This window comes from Strix aluco, chromosome 15, assembly GCF_031877795.1.
Source record: "Strix aluco isolate bStrAlu1 chromosome 15, bStrAlu1.hap1, whole genome shotgun sequence".
Taxonomy (NCBI): Eukaryota; Metazoa; Chordata; class Aves; order Strigiformes; family Strigidae; genus Strix; species Strix aluco.
In genome coordinates this window covers 22,109,096-22,125,525 of record NC_133945.1, presented here as the reverse complement: position 1 = coordinate 22,125,525, position 16,430 = coordinate 22,109,096, and the positions used below count along the sequence as shown (strand labels likewise).

Sequence of the window (16,430 nt, the reverse complement as noted above, 5' to 3'; positions counted from 1 at the left end):
GAATAGCTGCAGTTACCCCTCAGGGCCCAAAGAAGGGCCACATTCATGTTGGGGGTGGGGGCAGGGAAAAGAAACCAAGGCAACATCTAAACAAAAGGTAAATGCAGCATCACAGGCCTTAGAAACAGGACTTGAACTGAATTGTGCTCAGAGCCATTTAAATGGCAGTCTTTTAATCATTTTAATGAAGATAAATGAAACAAAGCCCTTTATATAAACAGTTTATTTACTCTAAACAGCAACACAGACAGAACGCCATATAAACACAAAGGAAGTGATGCAGAATAAGGATGCTGGCTGACTTTGGATCTCAGAGGCTCTTAAGCAATAACAACCTAGTTTCTGAAAGATAGAAAAACAAATTCAGGGAGGGAAGGGGGTGGAGGGCATGATTTTTTTTTCATACAGCCAGCTAGAGGCTAAATATAGTTCTAACATTTTAAAGCATGCCTGCATCAGATAGCAAAGTAACTAGAGATACTAGTGAATTTATAGAAGTATAAAAGTTTATAATTTTACAGCAGTTGAAATACTGACATCAATATTAAAATAAAAGCAAGTTTTACATAACAATCAAAAATACAAAAGACTGAAGGAAGAGACCCTGTATGAAAAAACTGGGGGCAATTCAGCAAATTTAGAACTGTATACAAGTGGCGAATATGGAAAATGGCACACATATGACCCCCTCCCCTAAGTGGATATTAATTGTACATAGCAACATTAGATTTTGCAAAAGTTTTGTAAACAAGTTCTTGCCAAACCAATCCCTTCCTTTTTAAGATGCTGCATGACAGATGCTTATGATGGTGCAAACTTCTTGGCTTGTGCTCGAACCCTCTTTTCATATTCCACTCTGTTTTGGCTGAATAGAAGAGAGAGAAAGGGTAATTACGGCTTGAGAAATCAAGAGGCCATATTACAGAGGTACTGTTCTATTTCTCTTCAACATGAAACAAAGTCATTGCTGAAGGCAAAACCGTTAGACAGGAATTCGCTGAACACTACCATATATTTAAGGCTTTTCTGGACCATTACCCTGATAATTTAGAGGGAAGTACAGTACAGTTTAACTAGTTACTTCCCAAACTTCATCTGTTGTCAAATGATTGTACTATTTGACTTCATACCATACCAGTGTCTCTAAGGTTTGTGCCTGCTCTTTCTCAAGGCCAGCTGTACCTTACGTGCAAGTGTTCTTACCCATCTGAACACAAGTCTTCCACTCCCCATGTTAAGACCTGAGGTCATCAACAATACCAGTATCCTAACGGCACAGAGTGGTTGATGAGAGCAGTTCACTAACAGTTGGTGGACTTCATATGATTACAAAGCATCATCTTTACTGCTTTGGGGAAAGAGGGGAAGCGTGCTTTAAGAAACCAGAAAATGGTAACGGTATGGTAGTTTCAGCCTTTATCTCTGCAGACCATGACTCACAGTGTTAGGTTTATCCTAACCTTCAGTTGAAAAAAAAGCTAGCTCAGCATTCTGAAAAAACACTGTACTTCATTAAGACTAGCATACTTGCAACAGATTGATTAAATAAGCAAGTACTACTTTAGGGAACTATGACCAGTCATTAAGCCTCAGACTCAACAAATAAAAGGGCAAGTTCTTTGTTTTCTATTCTTGGGCCAATGAGGGATGGTAGTAGCTTAGTAAAGCATCCATTTACATTCAGCACCATATTTTGTATTAGCTGTCAGAAGTGTCAGTCAAGAGCTAAACAAAAATTTGTTACCATTACACTTGTGCCAAAGGTAGCTTACAGTGACTAGATTTTGCAGACAGCTTTGCAGTAAACTTAACTTACTTTCAGCTATGAAGGCTTGCTGCAGTAAAAAAAACAAAAGAGGCAGCAAATTATATCCTCAGAAGTTGACAGTTTGGGGGGAAGAAGAAATGAAGCCCATTTTGGTCATGTCCAATGAACTGGCAAACAGACTGAAAATACTCTAGTTTCTTCTCATAAATTTACAAACTTTATTCTAATATTTTTCTTTAAGTTAGATGGCATTGTCACATGAGAACACAACCTAGCTGTTAAGTCTTACACCCTCAGAATCCACACAAAAGAATGCCTGCTGTAGCAGACTCTGCATGCCTACAGCAGGGAGGAAGCAGGTTAGCACATTAGGAGTGCTAGTTACAGAGCGACAGTACCAAAGCAATCCTGAGAATGAGAACAAGTATTCTTATTTTGAATACAAAGTTTATTCTTGAAGTTAACAACTTGACTGAAAGACATCTATTTAAACAACACTGCATCTTCCCCAGTATTTATCAACTATGCCAAATTACAGATGCATACACAATCCTGCTCTGTTGAGCAGCTTCTACCAGTTACTCATTAGATAATAAGACACACACACTCAGGCTGCAGAAACATAGTAGTAACCCATCTGAAGTACTATGCATGTCCGAAAGACATGAAGAGGATGAATGGGAGAATATATATATTTGAAGTAAGAAAAAGCACATGTTATAGTTTATTCTCAATAGATTTTTTTTTCTAGAAGCACTTACAATAAAGCAGAAACAAGTCTGGGTTTGTACATACAAGCATGTGGGAAGTGATAAAACACACAGACTATTTATACATGTATAAAAGTATATTATTCCTGCCCCATATTCCCTCAGAGTGGTTTTACCAAGAAAAAAAAAAAAAGGGGGGTGGGGTGGGGAGGTGCTGCCTCATCATTACTAGCTCCCAAAGGTCTGGGCATCTAACTGTCCTCCATATGCACTCAGTCCCACCAAGTCTTCAGTAGATACTTAAAAATAACATTGAGTGAAGCCTTAACTTTAACTCTGAGACAAACTACCCATCCCTATGTTTCCTTTTCACTAAGATCCTATAACAGACATTTTTGATGTAGCTTGTATTGTGAAGTCTCATAAAATGCCATTTTTCAAACTTGTCACTCTCCTGGAGAGTAGTTCTTCTCTCCAGAATGGCAATTCTGTACTTCCATCTTGGTCATTATTCCAGTAGCTGTCAGTGCCAAAAGCATTTGTTTAAAAGCGTTTTGCTCCCCTAAAGATTATAGATCAGCAATCCCTTTTTAATGGTGGAAAAGTTTTAAGATTAAGCCTTAAAAAAAAAAAAAAGTACTTTTTAGCTCACAACTTTACCACCCCTCCTAACCAATGCAAACTTCATTCTGCTAAAGCCACAAGCTTTCTGTACTTTTTAACCTATTCTTTGGAAGATCTAGTTTTCACAAAGTGCTGCATATTTCCTACAGCAATCACAGCTTTCCTTCAACCTTCAGGCACGAGTGCTTATAGGTACCCACTACTGCACACAAGTAAGTTACACCTATACTGATGAATGGTATTTGTTGGCTAATTCCATCTCCTCTATTGCTGGTCTCATGAAATCATTATGTCTTATCTCTACTACTCAGCCTTTAGGGGAAAGGATTCTATGTTGGGCTAGAACCAGGATGAGAATCATGGTCTAACTGAAGGAGTCTTTGCACTTTATCGCTGTTGCGATGCTATTAAAAGCTCCACTAGCCTAATAACTGTGAAGTTACTGTTTTGTTCAAGCTTAGCACAAGCTAGGCATCTCTGCAGGATACACCCATGAAGGTAAGAAAATTCCTCTGATCATTTCTAATAACATTTGCATGTTATAAGTAATAGACAGCTGTAGGCAACATGACAGCTTTAAAGCTGATACACAAAGATACTTACCAGTAAATTGTGTAAGCCTCTGCTTGAGCTGGGTCTTGAATATTTGGTTCATTTAGAAGTTCCTGTATTCCTAACAAGATCTGTGGAAGAAGGAATAGAAGTAACATAGGCATGGATATTACTAAGAGATATTCAATTAAAAAACCCTTAGAAACCAACTCTAGAAACACACAGTGAACATCTTACATTCACATCAGATAAGCAAAGCAAATAAAAGGGCTAAGAATAAGTACAATTAATGACCTGTTTAATTGTGATTGCTGGCCTCCAGTCCTTGTCCTCCTCTAAGATGGAGAGACACACTGTGCCTGAAGGATACACGTTTGGGTGGAATAATGGCGGTTCAAATTTACCTGATGAAGAAGAGATAATTACTTGCATGCAGCACTAAGAGTAAGATCAGAGAGTTAGTTTAGATCAGTGGGAAAAAAAACACAACCAACCAACAAACCTGGCCAAAGACACCCCCACACATACTCCCCTAAAAAAAAAAAAAACAACCCACCACCAAACCCCACACAGATTTCTGGAGTTATTAATACTGGTTTTCTTCCTGCCTCAGCCTGCATTTAAAGCAGGAACTCCATTGCATCTGTGATATCAAACCAGGCAATGTAACACTATCACTGTGACCAGTTACCTTTTGGTTTAGGAATGGAAACTGACAGAATTGTTTGTAGTAGCTTTGTGATAAAGACCTTTATAAACCAATCCTGTCTTTACAGCCTCACATACTACTATATAAAGGAAAGATACTGCCCTTAACTCATCTCTTCTCACTTTAAAATACTGTAAGTTCCATACAAAGAAGACTTAAGTTTCTAGCATTTTTTGTTTCCCTTTTCCTTTATGTATAAACAAGATGCACTGAACAAGAGGAACCAAGTTTAAGTTGCAAGACTGACTGAAGGAGTATGCTTGTGCAGCTCTCCTCCCACTCAATCTATATTCTGGCATTTCTTTAATCTTTACAGGACTTAAATGCAACAGCCACCATCTTGATTAAACTAATGAATGCTTGTTTAGCACTATATAGAACATCTACATGTTAGTGCAGTTTTCTAATCCATCTGACATCACAAGTAAGTCTTGCTTAGGAGCTGCTCAATTCAGTAGGAACTCAGAAGCTGCACTGGTAAGAAATCTTACCAGTCACATATACATCTTATTTTAGGGCAGGACAGTTCATTTAACGCTTGCAGGATGTGCTACTTGGTTATTTCTCAAAATATTCATTCATGTTAAATATTTTCTAATTAAAACATATGTTTCCCCTTGTGTCACATGTATTTAGGTGGTAACAAACAAAACGAGTAGCCAAGACAACCAATACAGGCTGAAACAGTAAAATGAAATGAGAAATGAACTGCTGCCGGGAGCCATTTGTAATCACTGTCATTTATTTGAGATGGTAGACCATTCAAGAACGAGGAAACCAGGCAAGGCAACAGATGTTTTCAGATTTCTAAAGTAGGTAAGTCTGAGATGGGATAAGAAAAAGTAAAAAACTTAACAAGGAAACTAGGTATCTGAAGATACCTGTTGTAGATAGTATCAGAAAAAGAATAGATCCATGTTTTCGAGCAAGTTGATGAAAAGGTTAAAGTTGATGGAACTTTTAAAATTATTTTTGCTAAGTTCGTGCCTTCTGAGTTCTTGGTTTAGAAGACCAACTTAACAGTAAGAACACATGAAGGGACTTGGTCTAACCATGCCTACCTATTAGTTTCCAAAGAGTGCTGATCAAGTAGTAAACACTTCAAGTGGTGCTTTTGTCAAACTTTGAGGAAAGCCACACAGCAATCCTCCTCCCCTCCCAATTTTGTTATATTGAACACTTCACTTATTTCATCACAGCTTTCTAAATGCAAAGTGGTGGGTGGGGAAAAAAAAAGAAAAAAGCAGCTTTCCTTTAAAAAAAATCTGTAAGAAACTAATAAACCATTCATAGAACCTCATGGAGGAGTTTAGCATTGTTCTAATAAACCCGTGGTTTTTAGTCATTTTACTTACATTTGGGGGGTGAGGAAGGATAGTCATCCTTGAAAAGCATCCGTAGTTTAAATAAGCCTCCTTCCCATGGTGTCTATAAAAAGTTATGGCAGGGTTTAAATTACGTAAGTCAAACTTGTGGAAAAAAGCTTATCAATAATACAGTTTTTCAGGCAAAGTACAAAACATCCTTTTGCTACACAGCAGAAAATGCTGTTTAGACTGAGACAAGTTATCCTACCTATATAAGGAGCTGAAGAAATAAAACTGCTTTTCCACTTCCTTACAGCTAGTAAGTGTTGCTGAGTCATCAACAGAGTCAGGATCATTGTCGGTTTCCATACACAAGTAAAATTTCCATAGTACAAAGAAGAACAGAATACTTCCAAAATTCTACATGATACACATGCAATGAGAAAGGGACCATTATATCCCCACTTAAAATAAGTCTGAGAAGATAGGATATGGATACACCCCTTAAGCACGTGGATGTAAATGGCTTCTATTTGCCTCACAAGAATGTTGCTAAGAAAACCACAAATGAACAAAAAAATTTGGACAGCACTATAGTACTGGTACAGTTAATAGGAGAGTCACTAGTCTAACCCTGTCTGCATTTGGTAGCAAGTAGTCTCACAGATTCCATCTTTCTGTGTAACCGAAATTCTAAGCAGCTTTTTATCCCCACCAGAAACTGGGAAAAGCACTGGTAAGAGCAGTTCCCGTGCTACAGAGCAGACCAAATAAGACAGCACTACTCAAAGGCGTCATGTAACCACAGAAAAACATCTAGCAAAGGACAGAAAGCCCATCTCCAATATATACTTGTCATCTTACTTGGAAATAAGGAAAAAAAAGCACATCTTCTGACAAACTGATTTCTGGTAAGAAGTATAGAAATACAGAAAAGTTTATTATATATGTAAAATTCAGACCACTTCTCTGTAACTTGCCCTCACTAGGGAAATGTTGCAATGGAAATAAGTGTTGTGTTCATTCTTTAAAACAAACTGGAGTAAAGATGGTCTCACATCTTAACAGCATAAATGATCAAGTCTTATCCTCAGGGACAGACAGGTATGTTTGAAGACCACCTTCAGAGGAAATCCCTAATTCTTTCTTACGTGAATTATGTGATTTTCAGCTGAAAGAGAAAGCAAAGAGGGGAAAAAAAAACCCACACCCACCCCAAACATGTTACGGAATGCTAAGATAACCATGTTTTAAAAAGCAAGTGAGTTTGATTACATTTGCTATAGTCTATTTAAAGAACTTGTTCTGAACAGCTCTAGTCAGTTGTCAACAACTAGAAATATCTATTCTCCGTACCTTCTCAGAGGAGACAAACTTGCCCTTTTTAGAAGAGAGGAGTGTTTTGATAGAATAAACTTTTCCTATTTTGTTTGCTTTCAGTCATAGGGGAAGACAAACAGCTTTTAATCATTTCTTCAGGTAGAACACCAGAACAGTCAACAAAGTTTTTACTGTCTTTGTGACAGAGCAACATACCTTATGGATGAAAGACAGCAGACACTCAAAAGCTCTACTAAGATAACGGTACGACAGCAGTATCATCAATATCATATTGTGTTACTGGACAGGTTACAGATGTTAACTATCTATAATTTGACTCGAAAAACAAGTGATTTGCTGTCAAAAAAAGTGATCAAAGATATCCAACCCAGGACTAACACCACTTTACTTCAGTTTTTGATCTGGCTGACAAGAAAGCATTTTGGTGGTTTCAACTACTCATCTGATCAGGAGCAGCAGTGCAGTACAGCATGCCTCCAAACACAAAGGCAAGAGAACAACTGGTTGGTCTGGTAGAGATGAGCAAGGCATGCTGCTTCTTGTTAAAGAGACAGCATCTTTACACAAGTAAAAACCATGATTTTTAAAATAAATCTCTACCAGAAATCACATGAGCATAACTGATCTTTTCCTGGTGTGATGTGTTTTCTAGGAAGCAAGAAGTTGGCTTTAAGGGTCCAGTGCCCTCCATTTTGTGGTTTACAAAACTTTAAAGCAGTAGCATGAAGATTTTGTATGGCATGAAGACTTTACAGAAGTATTTAAAGGTGACATCTTGATAAGGTACATAATTGGCTATTATGAGGGATATCTTGTTTTGGCAGAACACAAGGGGACAAGTTTTTCCTTACATGGTTAAATTATTTTTAGGTGCTTCTTTAAGAACTGACTTGAGCTGTGCTGACAACTGCCAAACTATTGAGCTGTTACAACAATAACAGCAATGCCACGTTCAGCATTAAACTGAGGCAGTAGTACAGAATCTGCAGGTTTTGCCTACATACTTTTTCTTCTCAGAATTTAGGAAACGAAATCTTAAGCAAGTTGGCAAGAGGCAGTAGAACAGGCAAAGCAACAAAAGAAATACCACATCCAATGCAAAACACTAAAGACCCATAAGATTGAAAACCACTAAGTAATAGTATTATCTCAGAAGAAACAACTGCATCAAATTAATTCAAGAACAATCTCGACATGCTAAGTAACATCTTGAAAAATAGAAACAAGAATCTGCTCAGAATGAGATGTTATAATGACAGCGTACAAAAATCAAAGAAGTTTCATGCATTAATTACTATTTCCACTTGAAAGTCTGCATTTCTCCTATCCCCTAGAACCAGATCAAGCTGAATAAAAATAAACAATTCTGCCCTCTACAGACTTTTTCTTTTCCCTTGTTATTTTAAGGAAAGGGACACAGAAGCACAAGTGAAATCAGATAAAAAGAAAGAATGTTAGAGAGTTCTATTCTTGTTTCTCCAATAAAAAAAGAGAAATTCCATAAAATGGAAGGCAATGAAATTCCATCTTGATAACGCAGAATTATTTTCCATGAAATTCAAAAAGTTAAAAACACTGTTACAGCACTTTTCTAGGACTGAAGAGTCTCACTATTTTGTGGACAAAAAAGGTATTGGCAGTTAACCAGCTGAGGCAACATTTTGGTAGTATTAATTAGTAATAAGTCACAATAAACCCTGCATAAAGCAGAAGACAATCTTAAAGTTTGCTTAATGCAGGATTCTTACACACTGCTCTGAAAACTTAAGGTGGTCAGTGCCAGCAGTTGAACAGGCTCATGGTATATTTTGTCCACTATTATTCTTAGCCCACTACACCTGGATTCTAAAGTAGCAGCATGATCCAAGCATTTCTATAAAACTACATGTAAGTTACGCTGTCAGTTGTCAGTGTAATGCATGAGCAGGCTTATGTCACTTTTCACCGTGAGATGTTACAACAGTAAGTCTTACCCCTTTCTTTCCTGGAATAGCACACTCCCAGTTCATTAGATTCATTGTGCCATCTGGATTTTTTGTAGGTACTGCTACAAATCCCTGAATTAAGGCAAAAAGCCAAAGGGTGAGGATTTCAGAAGATGTACTTAGAATACTTCATGACATACTTTTATCTTTACACAGAGTTATTTCTTTTTGCCCTACATAGTTTTAAGCAGCTTTTTTATTTAAAAAATGAATTTAATTTTAAAAAAAAAAAATCACATCAGGGTAAAGAAAAAAAAAAAATCATCAGAACACCATAACTGCAGAGTCAGAATCTGACAGTCCTCATACTTACAAACGGATGATCTTTTCTCCAGGCTTTTCTCTCCTGTGCAAGTCTGCTAAGAGCTATGCCAGACATATTCAGAATCCCTCTAAAACAAAGATAACTGCTTTTAGTATAAACTTTTACTTACAGTGTAAACAACACATTATATTATCTGTTTATAAGCCCTGCTAACTAAGGAAATATTTTGGCCTCTGATTTTTACCACTATAGCCAAAACACACATTTCTGCACACTCTGCAGAAGTTAACATCAAGAATAACATCAAGTTTCCCCATGTCAACAACCTCTTAGTGACTGGACTTGAGCTACAAAATACTATCTCCACCCTGTGTTTTATATTTGAACCATATCTTGGAAATGACTGACAGTAGCTTGACAACAGAAACACTATTAGTAATGGGAAAAGTGCTCAGACTTCCTACTTGTGCAACTGACAAGCACATACCTATCTCCGTACTACACCACAAAAGGTATGGCTTTCTTCTGTGGGCAAACACCTGTACTGCTCCTGTTTCTGGCAAACACGGGAATAAGAAATGTTATTTTTGGACTATAAATTCCCATTGAAAGCCAGTATTCTACACAAAAATCACCACAGGCACAGAATTTAACAAAATCACCTCAGTTTTGCAGTAACGCCACTATACAACTTCTAGACAGCAGCAGGAACAGACAACAATACAGAACAGAGTTAAGGAAGAGCCAGCGGCCCACTCATTCCACAAGGCAGGTTTTCAACTCCAGTATAAACTAACTGCATCCTCTTTCTGCACCTTCCCTGCCTTAGTAATAGCCAAGCATGGTGACTGAGATTGCAGAAGAACCACATAAAGCACAAGTTGCTACTGCATATGATGCAAGAACAGTTCTAGACATGATGGTTGCAACAGAGCGGTGCCTTCAAATTCAGGGGAGGATTCTCCATTCACCCAGAACAGTAGTCAATGCAAGAGCTTATTTCTCATTGTCAAACTGTATCTAAACTCAGGGTTTCATTAGCCACATGGTCAAAACCAACTCCAGTGAAGGTTTTTAATCCTCCTCCCTACTGCACTTCTACCCATTTTAAGATACTTGATACTTGGCAGTTGGAGAAGCCAGGCCAATTTGTTCTCAACTCTGTAAGTAGCTAACAAGCCTTTATGACAGCCAGAAGAGTAGAATTCTTCCACTAAACAAGCTCACAGAATTAATGAAAGGAGTGTTACCACTCTATTAAAACAAACATTTAAACACCAGTTAAGAATTATGCAAAATTTGCGTTGTATTAAGATCTAGATTACTTGTAAGAGTATTGCCATCTACTACTATAACAATATGAATTGCAGCTCACAAAGATCCTTGTTTCAAAAAAAAAAAAATCTCACATGTTCATGCTATACCCTTCAGTGTGATGTTCATGCTAAAGAGATTTACCAGGCACAGACCTATTCCATGTAAGATATGTAGACACGTTCATTTCATGTTCATCTGCCATACCCTTTAAAGATTAGAAGACAGCATGCTCCCAATTTAAGTATTTACACATCATCAAAACTGGCTTAGCAGTGCAGACACCTTAACTAGAAGTTGTTAAAAACACCAGATTGTTTTTTGCAGTTCCTAGGACAGTTGATATTTCAAATCCCTCCTCCTAGCTTTTTTCAAAGTCAGTTTTTTGTGGATGGCCATAATCCATAATTTTAACTTCAACTAGCAATTAAATTCACGTCAGATAAAGCTTTTTAAAAGGGACCATTAACACTCAGTAAACACGCACACAAAAAATCCTATATTCAGTCCAATATTCCTCTACTATTCCCAACACATGCATCTGTATCTTGGTTACGTCAGAAGATTTGCAGGACTTAAGTCAACACAAACTGTACATACCACTTCAGATTTTAGTCCGTTCACACGCAGGAGATGTGGAGCCACTGAAAAGATACCATCTGAACAAAAATACCTCTCCCTTAACCAAATTATACAGGGAATAATTTTAAATATTTTGTGAGCCCATGCCCTTGGCAACAGGTGTAAATGAATTAGCGAATATACGGCAGAATTTCAGTTGTGCTGTTAGTACCTGGTGGTCCGCTGTAATAATACTAACCTCACCATGATAATTTGAGAAAATTATTTGTACTTATAAACCATTCAAATATTCTTAGACAGTTTAGTAACTCAGCTACCTTTTCTGCCAAGAAACATATTACAGGATGCTTTCAAACACATGAATTACATTTCCTGTGGCTAACAGCCAATTAATTACATGCACCTCAAGGGAAATGCCAACTTCTCACAGGGCATATAAACAATGTATGTCCTACAGAACACCACCAATCAAATGAGTTCTCAACAGAGAAACCCCAAGCTTTCAGGCTCTATATCCTGCTTGTTTTTGCAACTGGTTATGCACTATACTGTGTCCTAGTAAATTAAAGATTTTCTTACGTTCTATAAATACCTTTTCACATCTTGAGGCATTTGACTTAGTTAAGCACTGACAGACAACATCCCAAATTTCAGTGTATATGGTCTCCACAGGCTTCAGTTACCCTGACAGGGACAGACAAGCATCTAAAACCTCATCACAAACTACTACCAAGTAGAGATTACAGACAAAGAAGAAAGCCCACTTCAAAAGATCCAGTTAGGTAAGCACCTCGCAAAAGCAAATCAACCTATTAAAAAATTGCCAAATATTCTCTCCAGCAGCTCTTCAGTAAAATAATGTTAGTTCTGCTGGAGCTTGACACAGGGCAAACAGATTGATCACATCAGTATATATTTTGATCTCAGAAATTATGGAGTAGCAGGAAGGAGTGAGATACTAAGTGGGTATTAAACCTGAAGATATGATATTCTCACTGGTACTTTTATCTTCTTCAATAATTTACATGCATGGTTTGGGTTTTTTTTCCTCTCTCTCCTTTGGAATAGTAGTTTGCTTGAATATCTGTATGTTAAGTTTAGCTCTTGTAAGCTTCTGAAATACCTCACAAATGCAAGACTTCTCTATTAACATGAAGTAGTTAAAATAAAAAACAAACCATCCCCACAAACACCACACACATCACCAAAACTACACAAACAAAAAACTCCAAACACCCCAGTTCTTAGGGTTTTGATTTAATTTGTTTTCTTCACCTGAGAAATTTACTGCTAACGAACAGAACTGAAGTCCCAACATATTTATGTGCTACATCACTAGAGAGAACGCAAACTTTTGCACTGGAGGAAGTATATCAACCCTATCTTGCAGGGGCCACACAAGCCTAAGAGACCAGTCTTCACATTTCGTTTGGTTTTAATCCCCCCAAACACACCCTGACATTAAGAGGTAGCAATGTCCCTTTTACTGCTATCAACTCATTACGAAATTAACAGAAACTTCCAAATTTACTCAGTAGCTTGCCTCTACCACTGTTACTACTACCTATTTTGGAAAAAAGGACAAAACAAAACCAACATGCTCACAGGCACAGACTTTGTGTTCCACTACAGATCATTTTACCCATCTATACCTCCTGGGGGGGCAGGGGGAGGGAGAGAACCTATTTCCAAACACAAACAGCAAGTCTTGCAAAGAAGCGTTCCTGTGCCACAGAACAGCAGTCACGCCCACAGTTCTGAGCCATGGTAAGTCTCTAAATACATCAACGCCATGCTCTTTAAGTCTCAAGAACTTTCAATAGGTATTATTAATTCCAAAGAGCAAGAAAAAAATCGTTAAGATTGTTAGCCTCACACTTTTACTGTGCAAGTTAAATACTGACACAGGAAGAAATTATCAGTTGGAGTAGTTTGCCCCAAAACTATACAAATTTTACTTTTCAGAAGGGTGGAGAAGGCGAAGGGCTGAGGTTTAATCAAAGCATGCTAACTCTGGACTGGAACAGAAAGCCTCCTCCTGCCTGCGGCGTGAGGAAGGTAGAAGAGGCGGTACTAGGCGAACGGCTAGCCGAGTCGCAAGGAGAACAACAAAAGGAGCCGCGCGGCAGCGGGTCTCGGTGCCCGACCGGCCAAGTAACTTGGCCCGCAGCAGCCGCGGCAGGGCCGAGCGCTGCCTGTGCCTCCGCCGAAGGCCGCTGGTCTCGCGGGCCCCGCGAAGGGGCCGGGGCCGGCGTCCGAGGCCTGCACAGGGCACCCCGGCGCCCGCCCGCTGGCTCCCGGGCAAGTACTCGTCGGGGCGGGGACCGCTTCGCGCAGGCCCGGTGGCACCCAGACCTCCTCGGCCAACTCGGCCCGCGGCGACCGAGACCTCCGGGGACGGGCCGCGGGAGGCGCAGCGCCCGCCTCAGGCCGGCAACGGTGCGCGGACGGGCCCGGCCGCGCGGCCGCCGCAGGAGCCGCCAGGCCCACATACTCCGCCGCGGCCCGTCCCTTCGCGCCGCGGGCGGCGAGCGCCAGCCCGGCCCCCCTCGCTCAGGGCCCAGGGCCGCCCGCGCGCCGCGCCAGGCCCCGCCGCCCCAGGCCCCTCGCCCGGCCAGGCCTCACCGTGATCGGCCGCAGCACCCGCGCGTGTCCCGGATTGAAGCGGCAGCGAATGACCCGGATGTTCCCGACTCGACTCCCCCCCCTTTGTCTCTGGTCCGGAGTTTCCCTCCCTCTCTCTCTCTCTCCCCTCGGCGCGCAGCGCGGCAGCGCCGTGTGTCCCTCGACCCGACCCGTCCGCGCCGCGACGCTGCACGATCCTGCGCGCGATCCGTCCGCCAGGCTTTGCGCACCCCCGCGACTCAGGACCCAGAGGTGCCCGAACAACGCCTGAGCGCAGCGCGCAGGAAAGGATCGCAGCAGGGCTCTCTCCTCGTGCCCCGCGGCTCCCACGAGCCCCCGTGGAGGAGCCGAGCGCAGTTTTACCTCGGGCGCTGAGGGAGTCGCCCGCGCCCTGGAAAGCTCCGGTCCGTCGACGGGCGCTAGCGCGGGTCTGCCAGGCCGCGCCGGCCCCGAGACGCGCTCGAGCCTGGCCGAGCCCCACCCCCCGTGCTCAGCCGGGCCTCTGATTGGTGGATGGGGGCGCTGCCCCTGGCGGCGGTTTCGCAGGTGATGGGCAGGCGGGAGAGCCTGTCAGAGGCAGCGGGGGGCGGGACCAAGGCGCGGCGGGGCTCAGGGCCCGTCCCGCCGCCGGAGCGTCTTCCCCGGTTCGCGCCGCTCCGGGGCGGGGTGAGGAGCCGCCGCGGAGCGCTGCTGCTGCCGACCGTGCCACAGACGACCGTGCCTTGGCCGTCGATCCGGGGCTGTCCGGGGCGCTGGGGAACGCAGACACTTCCTCTGGTGCAGCCTTTAGTGGTGTGTTTGGCCCAAATCTGCTTTTGTTTTACCTGATTTTTAAGAGGCAGCATGCTTTATGCTCTGTGGTTTTTGTTTCCCGTTGTTTTGGGGTTTTTTTGTGTGCGGGTTTGGTTTTGGTTTCTAAGAATGGCATGTAGCGGCATATAGGGTACAAATCACATTCTGTTCCTGTCTTTGACTTACTTTTCTAATTTTAATGAAACATAAGAAATTTCAGTCCCGAACCTTCCACTTAGTCATGCCTTGCACTGGTCTGTGTTTGTTAATGTTTCTTGAACTATGTTATATGTAGTACTAAAGTTCAAAATGGTTTCTCTTCTTGGGAACTCTAGAATTAACTATTTCAATAAATAATCACTTAGATTTGAATCGGCCCTAATCAAAATACATGCTGAGGTTAGGACCTTGTTGCTCAACATCCCATCTAGTGAGCAGGCACCTGCAAGAGCGATTCATTTTAGGCACATTAAAATGCCTACGAGAAGGATTCTGTTTCTTTGTAACCCCAGGCAACTGGGTTTCAGTTACAACTGGCACTTAAAGCTGGCAGAATCAATCTAGGCATTGCTGGACATTTTTATTTATACTTTATCCTATTGGGCTTTTAATATTTCCACTTAAAATTTCTGTGGGTTTTGTTGGTTTTCTCTTTTTGTATCACTTCAAACATGATGTACACACTATGGAGCTTTAAACCATCTTTGAGAAAATGAAATGCTGTTGCACAGGGTAAGGCAATAATCTGTGGTTCATGACCATAATGGGAGGGGCAAGATGTCACCAGTTTAAACTGCAGTAAGAAAAATGGAGGTGAGGTATTAAAAAAATCCTTCTTTTGGCAAAGATACTACAACACTAGACTACTTAATGGGGAAAGCATGAGTATGGAGTCTTCATCACTTGGGGCTTCAAAGCTAAGTGTTTTAATTGTAGTTGCTCCTGCTATTAGCCAAGGGGACAAGCTAAGTGGTCTGTTATAGCTCTTTGCAGGCTTTTTTTCCCCTGAACAATTCCTATTCTTGTTTAAATTTATTTTGGTTTTGACTCCTACAGAAAGGATGGAGAAGGTGAGTATTCTTTCTGGTTTTTTACTTCTAGGCTGGTCTCAAGAAAGCTATTGAGCTGTCAAAGCAATGGGCATTGCCTGACATAACAAGATACTTGTTTTAAATCTCTTCAGTCAACTAGCTAATGTTTTTAAGAGACTTCAGAGATGGAAAAAAGACAAACTGCTTCCAAAGCTTCCACAGACATATTTGCAACAGCTATATATACATCATCAAAGAAACCTCTCATTCCAGGATGGGTCTAAATTTGTGCTTGGAATCGCACATCTACCAGAGTTGGAACTGACTTTTCAGTCTTTGGATCCACCTCCCCTGCTGAAGGCTGGCTTTAGGCTTGAACTCAACCCATGCAGGTGGGCAGTTTCAACATCTTCCTATTACAGTGAGAAGTACAAGAAGTGACATACCACAGAAATGTTTAAGAATGCAAAATAACGATTGCACCTTCATATAAACAAACCAGATCCTTGGACCACTTGCACCATTCTCAAGTCCTCATTTAGCTTCTCTCCATAGATGAGTTATTTAATAGTGATTACATTCTCTTGGAATAAACAGTTCCTGTTCACATTTGTGTTTTAGCCAATTGCGTATCACAAGGACGTAAAACAGGATACCTGCCGCCTTGTGCGCCCTTGCTCCTGCCCAGCTTTCTCATTTCCTAATGCATGGATACCTATGGCAGTATCTGCCTTAATTTCTTTATTCCTTTGAACTAGTAAGTGCTGGAGAAGAGATGGACAGGTAGCAGCTGTGTGTACAGAAAACATCCTGACAGTCACAATT

At 41.0% G+C, this 16,430-nt stretch overlaps 1 protein-coding gene and 1 long non-coding RNA gene across 8 annotated transcripts; one reads left to right on the top strand and one right to left on the bottom strand.

Annotated features, from left to right (window-relative positions):
- Positions 1-208: 208 nt before the first annotated feature.
- UBE2I (ubiquitin conjugating enzyme E2 I) lies at positions 209-14,269 on the bottom strand. Of its 7 annotated transcripts, none has more exons than XM_074841501.1 (8): positions 14,146-14,259; positions 9,749-9,817; positions 9,310-9,388; positions 8,985-9,068; positions 5,719-5,791; positions 3,949-4,058; positions 3,706-3,785; positions 2,196-2,998 (listed from the first exon to the last, which is right to left on the bottom strand). In XM_074841501.1, exons 3-8 carry the CDS (start codon positions 9,373-9,375, stop codon positions 2,899-2,901), a joined length of 513 nt encoding a protein of 170 aa, XP_074697602.1. In that variant the 5' UTR covers positions 9,376-9,388; positions 9,749-9,817; positions 14,146-14,259; the 3' UTR covers positions 2,196-2,898. The 7 variants fall into 7 exon arrangements, with proteins under 7 accessions (XP_074697603.1, XP_074697605.1, XP_074697602.1 ...); XM_074841500.1 differs by lacking the exon at positions 14,146-14,259 and adding an exon at positions 13,783-13,884; XM_074841502.1 differs by lacking the exons at positions 2,196-2,998; positions 9,749-9,817 and adding an exon at positions 209-865 and having other exon boundaries at positions 14,146-14,269.
- Positions 14,270-14,351: 82 nt separating this feature from the next.
- LOC141930528 (uncharacterized) lies at positions 14,352-16,212 on the top strand. The gene is made up of 2 exons (XR_012625330.1): positions 14,352-14,574; positions 15,676-16,212. It is a non-coding gene; the product is annotated as an uncharacterized LOC141930528 (long non-coding RNA).
- The last annotated feature ends 218 nt before the right edge of the window (positions 16,213-16,430 follow it).

Bases quoted from the DNA above. Each gene is read 5' to 3' on its own strand.
- UBE2I (XM_074841498.1), bottom strand. From the start codon at position 9,375: ATGTCTGGCATAGCTCTTAGCAGACTTGCACAGGAGAGAAAAGCCTGG. The intron at 5,792-8,984 runs GTAAGACTTACT...AACTTTTTATAG, and splicing joins CTATTCCAGGAAAGAAAGGG to ACACCATGGGAAGGAGGCTT. The intron at 3,786-3,948 runs GTCATTAATTGT...CTTCTTCCACAG, and splicing joins CAGCAATCACAATTAAACAG to ATCTTGTTAGGAATACAGGA.